General features: G+C 55.6%; 1 protein-coding gene across 2 annotated transcripts; it reads right to left on the bottom strand.

Moving 5' to 3' along the window:
* Positions 1 to 6,830: 6,830 nt before the first annotated feature.
* Positions 6,831 to 17,481, bottom strand: Cx3cl1 (C-X3-C motif chemokine ligand 1). 2 transcript variants are annotated; one of them, XM_077793121.1, is made up of 4 exons: positions 17,347 to 17,481; positions 13,390 to 13,425; positions 11,404 to 11,524; positions 6,831 to 9,572 (listed from the first exon to the last, which is right to left on the bottom strand). In XM_077793121.1, the coding sequence occupies exons 1-4, from the start codon at positions 17,414 to 17,416 to the stop codon at positions 8,576 to 8,578; spliced, it is 1,224 nt and encodes a 407-aa protein (XP_077649247.1). In that variant the 5' UTR covers positions 17,417 to 17,481; the 3' UTR covers positions 6,831 to 8,575. The 2 variants fall into 2 exon arrangements, with proteins under 2 accessions (XP_077649247.1, XP_026251468.2); XM_026395683.2 differs by lacking the exon at positions 13,390 to 13,425.
* Between the last annotated feature and the right edge of the window lie 848 nt (positions 17,482 to 18,329).

Genomic DNA, 18,329 nt, shown 5'->3' with positions numbered 1-18,329 from the left:
GGTCTCACCCCAGCAAAGGCCGGGGAGGGTCACTGCAGTGCGGTCACTGCGGGGGGTGATCTCGGGAGGGAGTGGGAGTCAGAAGTAAAACTGACCAAAGGGACTGGGGTCTCGGTGAACCCCAGGGCCAAGAGCCACCCAAGAGCCCCTCAGGTTGACAGATGCACGACTCATGTCCCCGGGGGTTCCTGAGTCCTCCGTGGTCTAGGAGGGGAAGGGGAGCCAGGATTTGGCAGCCACCAGCCCACCCACTGCTGCATACTTTACTAATTAATGTGCGTGTCCCTAAACACCGTGCGTTTGTTTGGATGTCTGGAGAGGACGGGTTACAGGAGGTCCCTCGAATGCCAAAATCCACGGAAGCTCAAGTCCCTTCTATAAAATGATGTAGGTGGTATTTACATAGGATCTGTGAAGTCCTCGAAGTCACCTTAGATTACACGTAACACTAAGCACAAGGTAAATGCGGTCAATAGCTGTTCGACTCTTATTGTTTAGGGAATAATGATGAGAAAAATGTTCATTTTTCATGGAGAACAGAATAACCTCTGTTCAGTGCAGATCAGTTTTCTTCTGAATATCAGTTGGTTGATTCTGTGGATGCAAAACGCTCCGATGTAGAGGCTACTGGTACTGTATGGCTTATGCACATTTTAAGCTGTATTTTTTACAATATATATATATATATATATATATATATATATATATATATATATATATATTTTAGTTGTAGGTGGACACAATATCTTTATTTTATTTATTTTCATGTGGTGCCAGGGATCAAACTCAGGACCTCACACATGCTAGGCAAGCACTCTACCACTGAGCCACAACCCCAGCCCACACATTTTAAGCTTTATATTAACACCATCACATTGTACCTGTTCTTTTGGAAACTTGCAGCATTGTGAGTTATTTGTGTTGATAATCGCCAGTGTGTTTCCTTCTTTGCATCACAGTGTGGTAGTTCATATACTAACTAAACCACAAATAACTAAAAAATACTGAGATCTCTGCCATCAAAGCACCTGCTGCTTATACATTTACTAGCTGTGTGACTTTGAGTAAGTTCTTTAACCTCTCTGTGCCCTTGTACTCCCATCTTGCCAATGGAACCCTTATGAATATGAGCTTTTCTTAGGATATGGCAGGAGTTGTACTATAAAATTCACTCAAAGGCTCACAGCAGGGCTGAGGTGTAGCTTGCTGGTAGAGTGCTTGCTTACCACGTGCAAGGTTCTGGGTTCAATCCCCAGCACCATACAAAACAAAAGAACAGCTGGGTGTGGTGGCACATGCCTGTAATCACAGGAACCGGGGAGGCTGAAGCAGGAGGATCGCATTTGAGGCCAGCCTCAGCAACTTAGTGAGAAGGCTCACTAAGCAATTTAGTGAAACCCAGATTCAAAAACTTAGAAAAGGGGGCAGGGGCTGGGGATATGGCTCATGGTAAAGCACCCCTGGGTAAAATCTATGGTACCAAAAAAGAAAAGAAAAAACAGAATAACAGTAACAGAAGCAAAGGCTCACAGGGATGTGATGGGGACAGTGACCCTCACCAGAAGGCCAAAGTCTCATTCTCATTGATGCCTCTGGCAATAGGTGGCTAGCTCCTGCCCCCACCCTCCCTGGCCACCACGCCCAGGAAGAGGACCCTGGGCCATCTGGATGACACCTCTGTCCGATGGTAATCATGACAACGTGTGAGCACCTGGAAACAGGTCCCGAGGCGCAGGCGCACCGTGGGTGGACCAGGGACAGGGGTGGGCAGGAGCCCCGGGCAGAGGCGGCCTAGTCGAGCTCGGCGAGACTCCCCTCAGCTGCGCCCTCCTGTGGGGAGATTGGGAACAGCAGGGCCTTGTTCCAGTCTCAGGGGGCCTGTCCTGACCAGGATGTGATGGTGGCTGAAGGGTCAGAGGGGGCAGGAGGGCCTTGGACCCCTCTTCACTGGAGACCACCTTCCGTCTGGCACCTCCCTTGGAGGCAGTCTGTCAAATCCCCGAGTATGCGGGGACCTGCCTCTCCCCTGACCCACAGGAGGGAGGTGGCTCTGGCCCCTCGCCCTTCACTCCTTCCAGGACCTGTGGTGGCCGCTGGGCAGACCGAAACACAGGTGAGGCTGCCTGTCCCCAAGAACCTTCCAGAAACACCGCGGAGCCATCGGGCATGGCGGGCCATGTGCGGACTGTCTCTGCACAGGGGCAGCAAGTCCCCATAGCTGGGAACCCGAGAAGTCAGGGAAGGTGACATCCAAGCTGAGACCAGAAGAGGGTAGGAGGTGGCCAGGGGGACAGTGACTGTGGGTGAATTATCCAGGCGGAGAGAAGATGATACAGCAGAATGTGTGGCCACAGGACTGGGGGAGGGGTGGGAGAGAAGGGGGAGGGGGGCAGAGGGGGGAGGGGGCAGAGGGAGGGGCAGGTGATGGGGGTGGGCAGGGGATGGGGGTCAGCTGGCCAGTGCAAATCCTCTGGAGGCCCAGACACAGAAGGCCCTTGGTGGCTCCCAGAACAGTGCCTGATGGCCCAAGACCTGTGCCCACGGGCCCACAGTGCTCTGGTTTGTTTTCTGGGCTCCTGAGACACTCAAAAGAATGGCTGACCAGGTTTCCTGGCAAAGAGGTGCTGCCCCACACCTCCGGTTTTAGTTTTCTTTTCCCTGTTTATTTACTTATTGCAGTACCAGGGGCTGAGCCCAGGGGCACTCTCTACCATTAAGTTACATCCCCAGCCCTTTTAAATTTATTTTGAGATCAGATCTCACTAAATCCCTGAGGCTGGCCTCGAACTTGAAATCCTCCCTTCTCAGTCTCCCCGGTCGCTGGGATTACAGGTGTGCACCACCACGCCCAGCTCCCTGGTTACGTCTTCATCTCATGAAGCAGACCCAGGCCACTAGAGCCCTGAGCACCAATGTATTTCGGAAAAACCCCAAACCCTTCTTTTCAGTTGACTTCACTGAGAGTTTCAGGTGAACCCAGAGCCAGCCAGTAGCCTCAGTGGATGGACATCAACCTCAGGTGCAAAGAGGGTGAACTAAGGGGAGCAAGCTGAAGGGTGGAGAGGGCATCTGCCTCAGTGAAGACGTCATCCCCAGGCCTTTTACTAGCAGCATGAAGTGACTGACAAGTGGAGCCAGCTTAGCCGAAGGATGGCGTACTTTTTCTTCCTGATAGTGGTGTCTGTCAGGACAGGCTGAGTTCTGCTGCAGTAACAAGTAACCTCCAACACTCCCTGGCTTAAAACTGCAGAAGCCTATTTCTTCCTCACCCTACATGTCCACATAGATCAGCTCTGGCTGGAGCTCCGAGTCACCTCTAACCTGGGACCCAGTCATTTTCTGGAGACCGGCCAAGAGCTGTGCCCAAGGTGCTAGTGGCTCTCATGAGTCTGCTCCCAGCAATTAGAAGTCACACACTGGTTCCATTCCCAGGTTCCTAACCAGAACTTGTCACTTGGCCCCACCAACTTCAAGGGGGTCAGGAAGAGTGGCTGGGTCATTTGCCCAGGGGCAGTGAGCCAGAAATACACCAGAGACTGCCCATCCCAGACTCCAAGGACTAGAAAACTTATTAACTTCCTTTTTTGTTCCAAGTCCTCTTGTTAGTCTGGTTTTATTTAAGCTGTGATTCATGAGTTTTGACCTTGCCAAGTTCAAATGCAATTGAGAGGAGAAAAGTTGTATCAACTTGACCAGTAGGTATTAGTTCGGGCACATCACAAGTTACTCTTATCTGCTTAAGGATTTCATAACATTCCTTCATTGACTTTATTGAAAACCAGGAGGATTTAGCTTCTTTTTTGATATCCTGTGATTCTACACCCTTGCTTGGGCACTCAGCAACAAACTCAGATAGAAATAAGATGTTTCAAGCCTGGTAGGTGGTGTATGCTGGTAATCCCAGCCACTCAGGAGGCTGAGGTAGGAGGATGGCCTAGGAGTTCAAGAATAGTCCAGGCAACACAGTGATACCCCATCTCAAAAGAAGAAAAGAAAAAAAGGAAATAGAATGTCTCAAGTCCTTTTGAAACATCTATTGCATAATCATAGATTGTATATTCTGAGAGCCCCAATAGGCACGGAATTTTTCTTAGGCATTAGACAATTGTCTCATGATATCTTTACACACGAAATATTATTTCCCTTTTACAAAGGAGAAAACCAGGGCCCAGAGAGGTTAAGTTACTTGCCCAAAGTCACACGGTCAAAGAGCCCCATGTTATATTCTGCTCCTATATTGTTAGAAAATAAGATGTTCACTGGAAATAATTCTACTCTGTCTTCTGAGGATGACAGGACCCCCTGAAGAGGGGAGAGAGAGGGCATCTCTTCTAAAACACGTGATGTTCCAGAATTCTCCTGGGTCCAGAGGCAGTACCACCCCCAGTTTGGCAAGAAGAAGGAGGAAGCTCTTGGGTTCCAGCCATTGAACTTTGCTGGCAGCTCAGGAAATCCAGCCTGGCACTCGATCTTGTCTTAAGTTTCTGCAGTTGAATCATGATGAATCAGGAAAGCACATGACTGAGCTGAAATCAAGGCGGTTCTGGTGGTCCCGGAGCTCTGCCTCCCGCAGGCAGGAGCAGCTGGGCATGTGAGCACAGAGCACGCGCACACACACACACACACACACACTCACACTCCCCCCATCCCCCAGGACCTTGTTGTTCAGCCTGAAGTTGGGAATTCCCAGCCGTTCATTTCTGGTTTTCTGCCTGGCCTCACCCTTTTGGGGAATGTACAGAGGACAGAGCAGAGCAAAGAGGAACTAACAGAAAGGGCAGGAGGCCAAGGGCAGCTACCAAGGGACCTGAGAGCCCAGGTTGTGGGGGGTGATTCTGGGCAGAACAGGGGCTGCAGCTCCGGGGGACAGTTCCCAGGTCCCCCCACTCGGGCTCCTGAGCCTGAATTCCACAGGGTTCTACTTTTAAGGATCGGCCGGTGGCACTTTTAGAAACAGCGCTTAAGATTCAAATTCTGGAAAAAGACTTTGGGTCATACCCAGCTCAGCTGCTTAAAAGCTGTGTGACCTTGAGGGAGTCCCACATCCTTGGGCACATAGATAACTTAGCACACTGCCTGGCACCTGGCCCAGTCAGTCAGTGACAGCGATTGTTATTGCACATGACATTACACAACAACAGCCCCATCCCGAAGCGGGACAGAGCTGGGAATCGCTTCCTGGAACTTTGGAACTGAAAGAGAAAAGAAAACGGCACAAATATTGCCAGGTCCCTGGGGAACTGCTCTGAGCCCAAATCCAGGTCTGTCCCTCTCAGCCTCTTCCTGTGCCTGTTAGAGGGTCCCACGTCACCTAGAGGGGAGAGTCCCAGCCCTGCCATGCGGAAACTGGCCTCTGCCTCTGGCGGAGGGGCAGCAAATACAGAATCCTGCAGAAACTGCAAACCCAGCCTCCACGGGGCTCGGTAGGTAGTAAGATGTGGAGGTCAGAGGACGTCAGGGCCAAGAAATGGGGTGCCTCTTGTGGTCTGGCTTTCCTTGACTTACCTACTTTTTTGAGGGGAGGGGTATCGGGGATTGAACTCAGGGGCACTCGACCTCTGAGCCACACCCCCAGCCCTATTTTGTATTTTGTTTAGAGACAGGGTCTCACTGAGTGGCTTATCACCTCACTTTTCCTGAGGCTGGCTTTGAACTCATGATCCTCCTGCCTCAGCCTCCCCAGTCGCTGGATGACAGGCGTGAGCTACCACACCCGGCTGACCCACCTACTTTTGATGGAGACTTGGGTTCAGAGAAAACCATCTTATAAGAACCACAAGAGAAAAGAGACGGTCAGTGGTAACTGAAGCACCCGAGGAGAGGGGCTGGTCTCACCCTGGCCTGCCCCACCTGCGGCCCCTGCCCACTGCCCCTCTGGGGGACTGTGGGCCTGTGGGGCCAGATCTTCTCTGACACTGAGAAGATATAGGAAAGGAGTCCCATCCCCGTGAGCATTTAAGAATTTTAAATGTGGCCTCTGGTTTTTAAAAATACCATGAGGCACTGAATCAAACATGTCATTAATGGTAGGAGGTCCTGATATCTGATTAACTAATGAAGCTGTGATGAGCCGTTGACGGCAAAGCAAATTCCAGTTCCCAACCTGTCACCGTGGGAAAAACGTGCTTCTTAGAATCCATGAACTACTGTCTGTCAACAGGCTGGACTTGACCTGGGGCAGCTGCGGGGCCACCAGGAGGCTCACACTTGGGCCACATCGGTGGACTCCTAGGTCCTTTGAGGTGTTCTAACCCTCATTCATCTTTGTTTTAATCAGGAACGAACCAAGGTAGTAAAGGGGAAAACGTGGCCCAGTTTGCTTCATGAGTCACCGGGTCACTGACGGTGATAACAGGGTCCCTGGGGTGGTGGCTCAGGGGGCCTGGGGTAGGGCTTCATAGAGGATTCTGAGTCTTACCAGACAGAAGACATCTCACATCCTTTTTTTTTTTTTTTTTTTTTTTTTAATGTGGTGCTGGGGATCGAACCCATTGCCTCATGCATGCTAGGCAAGCGCTCCACCACCGAGTCACAACCCCAGCCCTCACCTCCACTTTTAAACAAGCTCAGAGAGGTAAAGACGCTGGCCCAGCATCATACAGCTGGCAGAAAGGACCCGGCCAGAGCCCAGCCCTCCTAAGCTGCATCCCCAGCACCCCTTCTCCCTCCTGCTAGTTGTAAAAGTTCCCGTCCCCTGCTCCAGGCAGGCTGGAAACAACTTCCCAGGGCCCATACAGGGCGAGGCCCATTCCTGTTCCACCCCCCTGGGGCCTGCCCCAGAGAATCACCCTTATTTGATTCACAAGACTTTTGAGTTTTATTAATAAAATACAAAATGGCACAGACATTGGTAATGAGGGTCGAAAAGCAAAAGTATCAATCAACTCCTTCAAGATCCTTCCCAAGTGTCTCTGTGCATGTCCTGCCCAGGGGACCTCGTCCAGCAGCCTTCTTACACGGGAGGGATGTCCCAACAAGAAGCCAGCGCAGAGTGCGCCCCACCCTGCCCTCTGAGCCCTCAGGAGTCCCCACCTGAGGGCAAGGCCCACCTGAGGGCGAGGCCCACTGGGCCAGGCTCCTGACAGCCAGGGAAGGGCAGGCGGCCCAGCTGGGTTGACGTCCTCTGAGCAGCCACCAGGTGCAGCCCAGCCCTGCAGAGGCTCCTCAGTAGAGAGCAAAGGTCAGTCCTGGGGACAGCCAGAGGGAGGGGTGAGCTGCCACAGGGGCCCTAGAGGCCCAGGTCTGCAGGTCCAGCCGGACAGCTCACCTCCAGGCCTGCAGGATCTCCAGCAGCCCAAAAGGGAACCCAGGACTTTGTGGTCACAGTCACCCTCCCTCGCCCCTCTCCCCCAGGGCACAGTCCCTTCCAGAGCTAAACACAGGACCCCTGAGGTCCTCACGGGAATTCCTGGCCCTGCCTGCAGCGGAGCCAGGTGAGGGACAGCGCCCAGGGAGCTGGGCTCTGCAGGAGAGAGGGAGGCGGGAGGGAGCCACCCTGCACACGCCCTCAGGTCACACCCAGAGAACGCTCCGGACTTTCCCTGGCACCTTCCACAGACTGCTTGGCCCCTCTTGGGCGGGTGGGGGCTGACATCCCCCCCAACATACACGGGTCCTGCTGTCAGCGCACAGCCTGGACGAGGAGGGGCTTCCTCTGCTCCCACAGGTCCCCCAGGCCAGCGCCCACTTGGGGACCCACAGCCCAGGACCTGAACTATCAAACGGCCCTGTGCAGGTCCCCCGGGAGTCAGGAGTGGCAGAGACCCTCTAAGTGCCCTGCGGACAAGGCTCAGGCAGCATGGAGGGGCCGGGGAGAGGGTCTCGCAGAAGTCTGGGGGTCAGCAGTACAGCCATGGCACGGACCCCCATCCCCGCTTCCTTTTGCTGGGTGGGCGGGTGGGTGGAGTGGACCCCAGCCACCAACTCAAAGTTCCTTCACTGCACAGAGGAGACCCCGGAGGAAAAACATCCATGCCACCAAATGACCTCAGCTCCCTCCCCACGGTGCCAGGGGCTGCTCCCAGAGCGGGTCTGGGGACACCACACGAGCCTCATGCAAGAAAGACATGGCCCCTGCTGCGGGGTGGGCTCTGTACAAGGGACAGGGAGAGATAGCACCGCAGCTGGCCGGGGTGACTGGCAAGTGCAGCAGGGCCAAGAGACACAGAGGTCTGGGGAGGGGACTGAGGGCCTGGCCTGTCACTCATCTTGAGATGGGAGGAGGGCAGTCCCCACAGGGAGGGTCAGAGGGGGCTGGGCGTTCAATAAATAACTGTTCACTGGGGGCTGGGACAGTGTCCAAGGGAACCTCTAACCAGCCAGCAGCAGAGGAGGGTGCTCGGGTTTGGGTGAGTCGGAGGCCGCTCCTTCTGTCCCTCGGAGGTTGACAGTGGTCAAGGGTGGCCTCCCGGGGCCACACCTGGGGGCGGCGCCGAGCAGCTTGCACCAGGAGATCCCGCCTCCCAGGCTCCATCATCCCAGCTCAGGCCAGGCCCTGGGGTGAGGGTGGGAATGAGGATGGGGGTCCCCAGGCAGCTGTCTGAATCAAACCACGGGACACGGGCAGGTGGCCAGCTCACACTGGCACCAGGACGTAGGAGTTACTGCCACAGCTCCGGGGGACATAGCGAAGGCCTTCCACCATCTCTCCCGCCATCTTGCGGGGGCAGCCCTGGAGGCTTTGGTAGGCGAACATGGCCACCCCTAGGCAGAAGAGGAGGCCAAGGAAGGCCAGCAGCCCCACTGCCTGCCTTCGGGTGGCTTCCGGGGGGTCAAGGGCAGTAGTGGTAGGGACAGCCTTATAACTCTGGAGATTACTGGTGGTATGGATGGGCTCCTTGGTTTTGGGGGCCCAGCTGCCTGAAGCCACTGGCTCCTGACTAGGGGTCCCTTCGGAAGAGTCGGGGACCACAGGAGCGTGGGTCATCTCTCCAGGCCCCGAGTCCTGGGACGCACCCCTGGGCGTTGAGACAGGACTCATCTCCTCAGGCCCTGGAGAGGTCTCTGGACTAGGGGTCTGTCCCTTGCCCGATGTGGGCTGGCCTTTAGACAGGGTGGTCTCCTCGAGGGCTGGGTGTGACATGTCGGGGGTCTGGGTGGAGGGGGGCTCCGTGGAGAGGACCTGGGTGGAATGGGTCTCAGAGTGGGCCTTTATGACCCGGAGGCCAGGCCCAGTTTGGCTCTGCTGGGCCACAGAGGTGGAGGCCACAGCTGTCCCTGGCCCAGTGGGAGGCCTTTCCTCTGGAGCCTTCGACGTCGGGGTGGACCTGTACCCTGAGGAGTCCGTCGTCCCCACTGGCAGCTCTGGGGAAGTCCCCATGGACCTCTGGGCCTCCTGAGAAGAAGTCGTCACCTCCAAACTATTGCCTTCCCCTGTGGCTTCAGGCTCAGAGAATGCAGGATGGGACTGTCCCTCGGTGGTGGCTGGGGTGGTCGTGGGCCCTGAGCCAATTTGCTTCTCAAACGTGCCGCCATTTTGAGTCTGAGCCGGGCGGTTTAGATGCTTCATTGCTTCTTGGACCCATTTCTCCTTTGGGTCGGCACAGAAATACTTGTGCCTTTTGGTCTCCAAGCTGCAAGGGAGGAAGACAGGGACCCGGTGATGCCCAGAGACCAAGAGAGCCGGGGAGGTGGGAGTGGGCGCTGCCCGGGCCCAGCAGGCCAGCAGACTCCATCCTGGCTCCCCAGCCCGAGGGCCCCGGGTCACGCCCCTGGCCCTCCAAACCTCACCGGGGCCTGGAGACAGAAATGCCCAGCAGCAGGAGCGGGGCTGGCCCAGGCCCCAGAAAAACCCTGTTGGAAGACATTCTCTTTCTAAAGCAGGGAAGTCCTAGGCAAAAGGGGACAGGTTGGTGGCCCTACTTCTTATATTGTTTAAAAAAAAAAATAAAAGGTAAAACTTAAAAAAAAAAAAGGAAAAAACAAAGTGATGTAAAAGGAGCACCCGGAGTAGGAAGTCAGGAAAAGCTGAAAATGTCACCCCACTAATGATCCTGCCGTCACCCTGGAGGCAGGGGCTCTCCCTGGTTGGGAGGGAATGTCACCGCTATTTTTTGAACTCAGGTGTGTGATAAGGAAGCTCCGGGGAGGGGACTCTCTCTCTGGAAAAGACCCCATGCCTCAGAGCCCTGTTGTTCCTCTCCCCCCATTTCATGGCCGCCACTACCCACCAGACCCCGCCCCTCCTCCTGTGGGCTCAGGCGGAAGGCCTTCTGGGAGCCCGTGGGGGTCCCGAGTGTCTTCCCGCTCTGCAGTTTCCTCTGAAGCTCTGTGCAGCTGGACCACCCCCGAGTCTAAAGCCTGGAGCAGCCTGGGGCTCTTGCTCCGTGCCGTGGTCTGTGTCCTTCCTACCCGGCTGGCAACCCGGATGCCAGGAGCATCCCCATTTTCCAGATGAGGAAACCGAGGCTCAGATGAGCCCGGCCCTGGTGTTCTGAGAAGCCAGAGAAGTCCAGGAAACCGGGGTGATCCTCACTATGATCCCCTCCCTGCAATTCCCCTTTACCTAGAAAACAGAAATAATCATTTGGGGGCATCTGGCAGAAGTGATCTTTGACCAGCGAGCAGAGAGGTCAGGCAGGAGCATGTGCCACACCTTGAGCCTTGCAGGAGCTGCATGGCCGAGGGCAGGAAGCTCTGAACTTCCTTGAGCAGAGCCTGGACAACAGATGGCCACTGGCCATTTCCTGTCCCTGGCCTGCGGTCTGGTTGAGGCTGCTTGAGGACCCCAAAGAGAGCCCTGTGGAGGGGTCTCAGAGCTGAGCAGCTAGGCAGTTACCTACAGGGGCACGGTGGCGGGGGGGCAGTAAGTGACCAGGATGGCCAGGGAGAGAACGGCTCACTTGACCCCTTCCCAAGTCCCGCAGGGCCCTGTTCCCTCATCCACCAAATGGCCATAATGATCCTTTGGGGTCCAGGCATCCCACCAAGCCGTGAATTACATTGTCTCTTTCATCTTCATCTTACCGAGGAGGAAGCCAAGGGTTGGGGTTAAACAGTGTGACCAGGCCACCAGGCCAGTCACAGGCGAGGGCAGGACTTGTGCCCAGTCCGTCGGGGCCTAGTGTGCACTGTAGGGATGCCGCGCGTTCCTTCCCTCAAGACCCAGCGGGTTGGGGGCTGTGGACTACACGCTGCAGCCCAGGAGCCATGAGCCCTGGGTGGCTGCCGCAGGCCACAAGCCACAGCCCTGCCCCTTGGCCACCCTGGGCCATTCAGGAAGCCACTCCCCACCTTGGTCAGGTGGCCCAGATATTAAGGTCCGTGAGGTGGCCTGCAGCCCAGGAGCAAGGGGAGCATTTGCCGAGGCCTTTGGTGGGAGCCCAGGGTGAGGTGCGCAGGTGCGGATGGCGACCACCCGGAGGCCCGGGACCCACGCGGGAGGGCGGTGAGGGGAGTACCTACACGACAGCGCGCCTGCCGCAGGACTCCGGGTTCCTCCAATAGCCGATGAGTAAATTCACGGGGATCTGTCGGGTCATCGTGTTGCACGTGATGTTGCACTTCGTCACACCGTGGTGCTGTCCTGTGTCAACAAGGCCTGGGTCAGCAGGACTACTCATGGCCTCTGGCTGCCCATCCCCAGGCCAGCCAGCCTCTGCCACACCACCTAAGCCAGAAACCCGTCCCAGAGCTGGCTTCTGAGGCACTGGACTCAGCCCCCGCCTCCTGATGTCACTAGGCCTGAGTTTTATGACACAGAGGGACAACTGTAGCACCCACCTGCTAAGGCTGTGGTAAGGGCTAGGGGAAGTAAATTCTTGTTTACAAAGCTCTTTTTATCTAGCCAGGCGCGGTGGTGCCTGCCTGTAATCCCAGCAGCTGGAAGGCTGAGGCAGGAGGATCACAAGTTCAAAGCCAGCCTCAGCAAAAGAGAGCTGCTAAGCAACTCAGTGAGACCCTGTCTCTGAATAATATACAAACCAGGGCTGGGGATGTGGCTCAGGGGTTGAGTGCCCCTGAGTTTAATCCCTCAAAACACCCCCTCCCTCAAAAAAAAAAAAAAACCCAAAATAAAAACTTGCTATGTGCCAGATAAAAAGAACTTTGTAATTTTTTTGAGAGTGGGGGGGGTTGAAATCAGGGGCACTGGACCACTGAGCCACATCCCCAGCCCTATTTGGTATTTTATTTAGAGACAAGGTCTCGTCTTACTGGGTCGCCTGGTGCCTCGCCCTTGCTGAGGCTGGCTTTGAACTTAGCCTCGTGAGCTGCTGGGATTACAGGCCTGTGCCACGGTGCCCGTCAGATAACATACTTTTTAAACATGCAGGTAACAGGTGCCTTCTAAGAAGGTGGGGTCTGCTGAATAGGTGCCCTTTTGTTTTGTAGAATGAGTTCTAGAGAAGAAAAGAGGCATCCGGAGTCCCAAGAGCAAGAAGAGGAAGGGGGAGAGAAGGAACTAGAAGGGCAGGCATGGCAGAGGTGCAGATGGGGCGGGCAGGGGTGCAGATGGGGCGGGCAGGGGTACAGATGGTGCGTGGCAAGAGGAACCAGAGTGGGGTCATCTGATAGAAACATTGAAATTGTCTGCACTGCATTCTGCCTTTCCCACTCTTCTAAAATCTCCAGCAGAATTTTGTCTGTTTGGTAGAAGCTCAGGGAAAATGGGTGTCAAAATGGGGAAGAGCTTGAGTCTCAGATCTGGGTCAAGGTTATGTCCAGCAGCAGCAAAGACCCTGGAGAGTTTTGCAAACATCTAGAACCTTCCAGAGCAGTGGAGTGGAGAAACAGGCCTGATATGAGCTAGCTCTTCAGGGCTGGTCCCTCGGTTCCACCAAAACACGGCCTGCTCACGCACTTACACACAGTGGATGTGCGCGTGCGCGCACACACACACACACACACACACACACACACACACACACTCTCTCTCTTCCTAGAATCTGCTGCCTCCTCGCCCCGTCACTCCCCTGAGCCTTGGCCCAGGCCACCTGCCGGAGGGTGGGCAGAGCCTGCAGCTCTGGGCTGGGTCACCAAAGGGCAGCACTTCCAGGAACAGCCCCGTCCTGGGACAGACAGGAGGGGCTGCTCTACTCTGCAAGGAGACAGGATGTGAAAGTGACCGTGAGACTGTCACCCTCCTTTTTCCCCAGTGGGACCTCAGAATGACTCAGCAGCAGCCTCTTAGGGTCTCTTGAGGGGAGCAGGCAGAAGCCCCTGAACTGGTGTGGCAGGTGTCGTCCTGGGGAAGCCCCAGAAAAACCATGTCCCTGAGCCACACAAGACAAGCAGGGCTGCAGGTGGGAGGGGAGCCCCCTCATCCAGGATGGGGAAGCCACCGAGGCCTCCATCTAGGAAAAGCCACACAGACACTCTGCCCCAAAGCCCCCGCCCTCCGCCACGGGCCGGCAGGACATTCGGTCCCACCAGGATGGCTGGGTTACTAACCTGGGGGAGGCCTTTCACTTCCGGGGGCTGAAGTTTCTACAAATAGAGATAATGCCACCAGTCACCCAGCCAGCCCCCTACTAACTGTCCACTGAGTATCAGGACAGCAGGGAGCTTGTCTGTCTTGGTGTCACAGTTTTTCGAAGCATCAAGCCCAAGGTGGGAACTCAATATTAATATTCACAGGATGAACTGATGTCTCCATCTACCTATCCCTCTTTTATGTTCCCACCTACTATCCACTCATCCCTCCCCCCTTCCACTCTGCCACCCACTCATCCCTCCCTCACCCACCCACCCACCCATCTATCTACCCAGCCCTCTATCTATCCACCCACCCTCTATCTTCCCTCTCCTGTCAATCTCCTGCTCAGCCCCACCCACCTATCTACCTGCCACTCATTCCCCATTCATCCAACTGCCCGCCCCCCACTCACCCACCTACCACCTGTCCATGCTCAGCTTCCCTTCATCTCACCCTCCCACCTGCTTTCTACGGTCCATCCTCCTCCCCAGCCATTCACCCTTCCTTCCTCCATCCCTCCATCCTCCCTCCCCCATCCGGAGGCAGCCAACACTTGCTCCAATTTTTTGAGGATATACAAATTTTGGGGGGTCCTGTTCTCCTGAACCCTGGTAGGCTCTTTCCCCACAGGTGCTGGGACTGAAGACAGCACCTCAGTTCCAATAAATGGGACTGACACCAAATCACCATAGGTACCCAGTTAACCACAAAGTTTGGTTCCTTCCCCTCCCCAGACCCTGTGCTGGGTGCTAGGAGGCACGGGGAGGGAGGGTAAACAAGGCCAGTCTCATCCTCAGAAGGCTGCTAGGCTGATGGACAGGTGAACACACACAAGAAAACAAAAACAGTTGGGTTTGTGTGTGTGTGTGTTGTTGTTGTTGAGCACCTACTGTGTGTCAGACCCTATATGCAGCACATACACATTTGCACTCATTAATTCCTAACGTCCCTGCAAAGGAATATTCTATCCCCGTTTTCCAGATGCAGAAGCTGAGAACCAGAGGTTAGACCACAGCTGCTCAGTGGGGAGCTGATTTTCCACTCAGCCCCCAGACATCCCAGTATTCTAGGTTGCCATGGGCGCCTGGTAGAAACACCATGTTCCAGAACATACCACAGACATACTGGGGTTGACAGGAAGGAGAGACCACTTCCAACTGCAGGAGATCAGGGAGGCTCCCTGGAAGAATAATCCTTTAGGCTGGCCCTCCAGGCCTGCAAAGAGGCCTCTGAGGCGGCACGGTGTGGGTCCCTGGGCAAGGTGCTGAAGACAGGGCATGGGCCCTGGCTCAGCTGTGTGGCCTCCGTGGGTCTCTCAGAGCCTCAGTTTCCTTCTCTGTAAAATGGACGGGATAACCACAGCTTCACAGGCAGGGTGTGAGCACGAGCAATTTTTTTAAGGTCTGAAGCATTCTGCCATTAGAGCAGGGTCTCTCAACAGCGACCCTACTGATATTTGGGAGCAGATGATTCTTTGTTGAGGAGGACTATCCCGTGAGCTTAGGATGTCTCAGCACCCCTGGTCTCTGCCCACTAAACCTCAGTAGCACCCTGAACCACAAACACTGGGGCCTTTGGAACAACCAAAAGTGTCTCCAAGTTGGGCACAGCCGTGCACACCCAGAGACTTAGGAGGCAGAGCAGGAGGGTCAAGTTTGAGGCCACCCTCAGCAACTTAGTGAGACCCTGTCTCAAAACAGAAAATAAAAACATAAAAAGGTCGAGGGATGTGACTCAGCAATAGAGCTCCCCTGGGTTCAATCTCCAGTAGCAAAAAGAAAAAAAAAGTCTCCAGAAATTGCCAAATGTCCCTCTGTCTCGGGTGCAAAACCATGATGAAGGACCACTGCCCTGGCCCACTCCCCTATGGCTCTTCCTCAAAACTCCAAATGCGCTGCTCAGGGACGGTTCCCTGTTCACAGGGTGACTCTATTTAACATTTCAACACCTTCTTCTTTCCTCTATTTTTTTTTTAAATCACAGTGTTTTTATTTTTTTTTAACCTTTTATTTTGCATATTGTCTGTCCGGTCCACTGACATTCCAGCACACTGGGGCTGGGACTTTTGACCCTTTCATTCACTGATGTGGTCCCAGCATCTAGAACTGTGCTCACCTAACCCGCATCCAATCCACATTGGTGCAATAAAGGGCAGAAATGCCAAAAGAAGTGCTTCGTACCTGGCACAGAAAAACCTGAACCAGCAGAGAACTAGAGGAATTTTTATTTAAGTTTGACAGGGTCCTGGATCTGACACTCTGAATTTACCCTCCTCTGCCCACCCCCTCTACCCCCAACCGCTAAGCAGGGGGGCAGGACTATAGCTGCTTAAAACAGATTTTTTTTCTCCTCTTTCTTGTCGGGACTTGAGTGGGAGTGAATGCGTCAGTGCTTGGTGAGAAAAATCCTCTGCTCCGACTTGCATCTGCAGGTTTGTTATATAAAGCGCAGAAGCTCCCCGCCTCACAGCCCTGCAAACCCACATTTGGGAACTGACGCAGCTGCCCTGCACCAGACAGGCAGCAACCATGAATCCTGAGTCCCCTGCTGGGGGACCTCCAGGGTGGGCTGGGTTGAATGCCCAGTTTTATAGGAGAGGCTCAGAAAGGCTGAAAGGATGCCCAGCAATGTCAGTGACCAAGATCAGGGCAGGAATCGGCTGGTCTTTAAGCCTCAGGAGCCCCTGGGGTTCTCTTTCTATCCTAGCATAGAATTACCTACATCAGTTGAGTAAAAGTAATCCTCCTCCCTCTCCAAAATATCCTCATAGATACTGCAGCCTCGTTACCAAGGAGGCAATAGCTATTTTTAAAGGTGCAGTGGATAAGACCAGAGAAGACCAGACCCTACTCAGGGACACACAGCAAAGTGATAGCCGAGGAACTTCTTTCTGACTCCTCACCTTCCAATGCTCAATGTCCTCAAACACCTCAGGCTTCCAGGCCCGGCTCAGATAGCAGGAAGCCACAGCTGTAGGCTGCCACCACCCCCACCTACCTGCCCACGCACCCGCCTGTCCCCTGTCCCACTGTGGGGTTTGCTCCATGGAGATATCCTGGACCCGGGACACAGGTTCTCACTCTCGCGTTCTCTCTCATTCTTCCTAAGGCAGAGTCTCACCTTCTCTGAGCATTAACCTGCCAGACCGCTGGGGGGCCAACCTGAGGACAGGTGGCCCATGGAGGTGGTGCGCGCAGAGCTCCTGCATCAAGTCCCATAGGTCTTGGCCTCTGCAGTCCCCCTTGCTGCATCCTCAGGCCAGTTTTCAAACCTCTCTGGGCCTCTGTCTTACCCACATCAGGTAGGAGGGCTACACTTGGTCCTACCAGGTCCTGGGCTCCAGAAAGCAAGGGACTGGAGGTGACAGCGTAATCCAAGCTGTGCTTGGAGGAGGAGGCCATCTGGAGGGGGTCAACCCTGCTACAGACCACTGGAGCAACCAGCCCACCCTTGAGCAGCAGTGACCTTGACCTTCACTGGCCCTGGTTCCCTTACTCCTGGGGCCCTTGACATTGGGGCAGGAGCCAGCCCTACCTATACCCTGGTCTGGGACCAGACTGCAGGTGACACTTTAAACCTAAGTGGGAAAACCCAGTCCACTGTCAGCCAGGGCCCCCCACCTGCACCACAGGGGCCCCCTCGGGCTTCTCCCGGCCCCCACCCTCCTGGCATAGCCACACCTGGAACCCTTGTGCCCCCCGCACCCCTGTAGGCAGCGACGTTGCTCACAGGGCCAGGCAGGGACAGTCGCTGGAGGGTGGAAATCTGTCCCCCAGGAGGAGCAGCCCTGCATGCCGGCCAGGGAGGTGCCCAGCCCCCTCCCGCGCATCCCCTGGGCCTCCCCAGGCAGCGGCCAGGGGTCCTGGGGTCAAGTCCTGGCGCCAAACAGGGGCTGGCTCCCCCGCCCGCTGGCGAGGCCAGGCCCCACTCACCGGCCACTAGGATGGTCAGATGGCAGAGTGTGGCCAGGCTCAGCAGCCAGGCGAGAGGCGTCGGAGCCATGGCGGAGGCTGGCGAGGATCTGGGCCCGCTGGCAGGCGGCTGCGTCCGCGCGTTGGAGGAGCTCAGTGCTGTCCCTTCGCCGCTGGAGCTCGGTCGCTTTTTATAATGGGGCTCGGCTGCCTCCGCCCCCAGCCCCCGCAGGCGGCGGTGGGAGGGGAGAGGAAGGAGCCGGGGCTGGATTCCTCCGAGGTTGCCAGGGAACAGGCGGCCAGGGGCGGCCGCAGGGTCCTGGCTGCTGCTGTCCTCCTGTCCTCCTGTCCTCCTGTCCTCCTGTCCTGGCACGCAGCGACTGGACCCGGCCTGCCAGGCTAAAGGGCGTGTCTCCTCCCCTGCAGCACAGGCCACCTCCCCTGGGAGGTAGCACAGGTCCTTGTCCTCCTTCCTAACTGGACAATCAGTGAAAGGATCGCAGGACCGGCGAATAGAGAGCCCCGCAGCCCACCTGGGTGTCCCGGGCTCCCTTTTGGCCTGGGAGGTATCCCTCCCACACTGTGATGGGCCCCCACCCTCAAAACCCAAGCCCCAAATTGTGAGCTCTGGGAACCTGGCTCATCACTCGTCTTCTGAGCTCAGCACAGGGTCAGGCAAACAGTAGGTGCTCCATGCAGTGTTTGCTGAATGAATGACCCAGTCCCACTTCAAATAGACAAATGAGGAGGCTGAGGTCCAGAGAAGCGGCAGCTACATCCAGGTCTACAAAACATCAGGGTGGAGAACCCACCCCCGCACCCCCGGCTGCCAGGGAGAAGAGGGGCAGCCTGGGCCAGAGAAGAGGACTCTGGCCTCCCTGCCTCCTGCTCCTCAGCCTCCTTTCTTGCTTTGTGCCCATCTCCTGCTCTGTCCCCTGCCAGTCTGTGGAAATGCCCTGCCAACCCTGCCCGGTGACTCCTTAACTCTGTAGAGGTCCTGGAGA

The sequence above is a fragment of the Urocitellus parryii genome, chromosome 15, assembly GCF_045843805.1.
Source record: "Urocitellus parryii isolate mUroPar1 chromosome 15, mUroPar1.hap1, whole genome shotgun sequence".
Taxonomy (NCBI): Eukaryota; Metazoa; Chordata; class Mammalia; order Rodentia; family Sciuridae; genus Urocitellus; species Urocitellus parryii.
Note: the sequence above shows the minus strand (reverse complement) of the source record. Positions and strands in the feature narration are given on the sequence as shown.

Excerpts from the sequence above, each read along its gene's own strand:
- Cx3cl1 (XM_077793121.1), bottom strand. The coding sequence starts at position 17,416 with ATGGCTCCGACGCCTCTCGCCTGGCTGCTGAGCCTGGCCACACTCTGC. Across the intron at positions 13,426-17,346 it reads TCTGACCATCCTAGTGGCCG|AAACTTCAGCCCCCGGAAGT; the intron begins GTGAGTGGGGCC and ends CTCTATTTGTAG. Across the intron at positions 9,573-11,403 it reads TGCGGCAGGCGCGCTGTCGT|CTTGGAGACCAAAAGGCACA; the intron begins GTAGGTACTCCC and ends CCTCCCTTGCAG.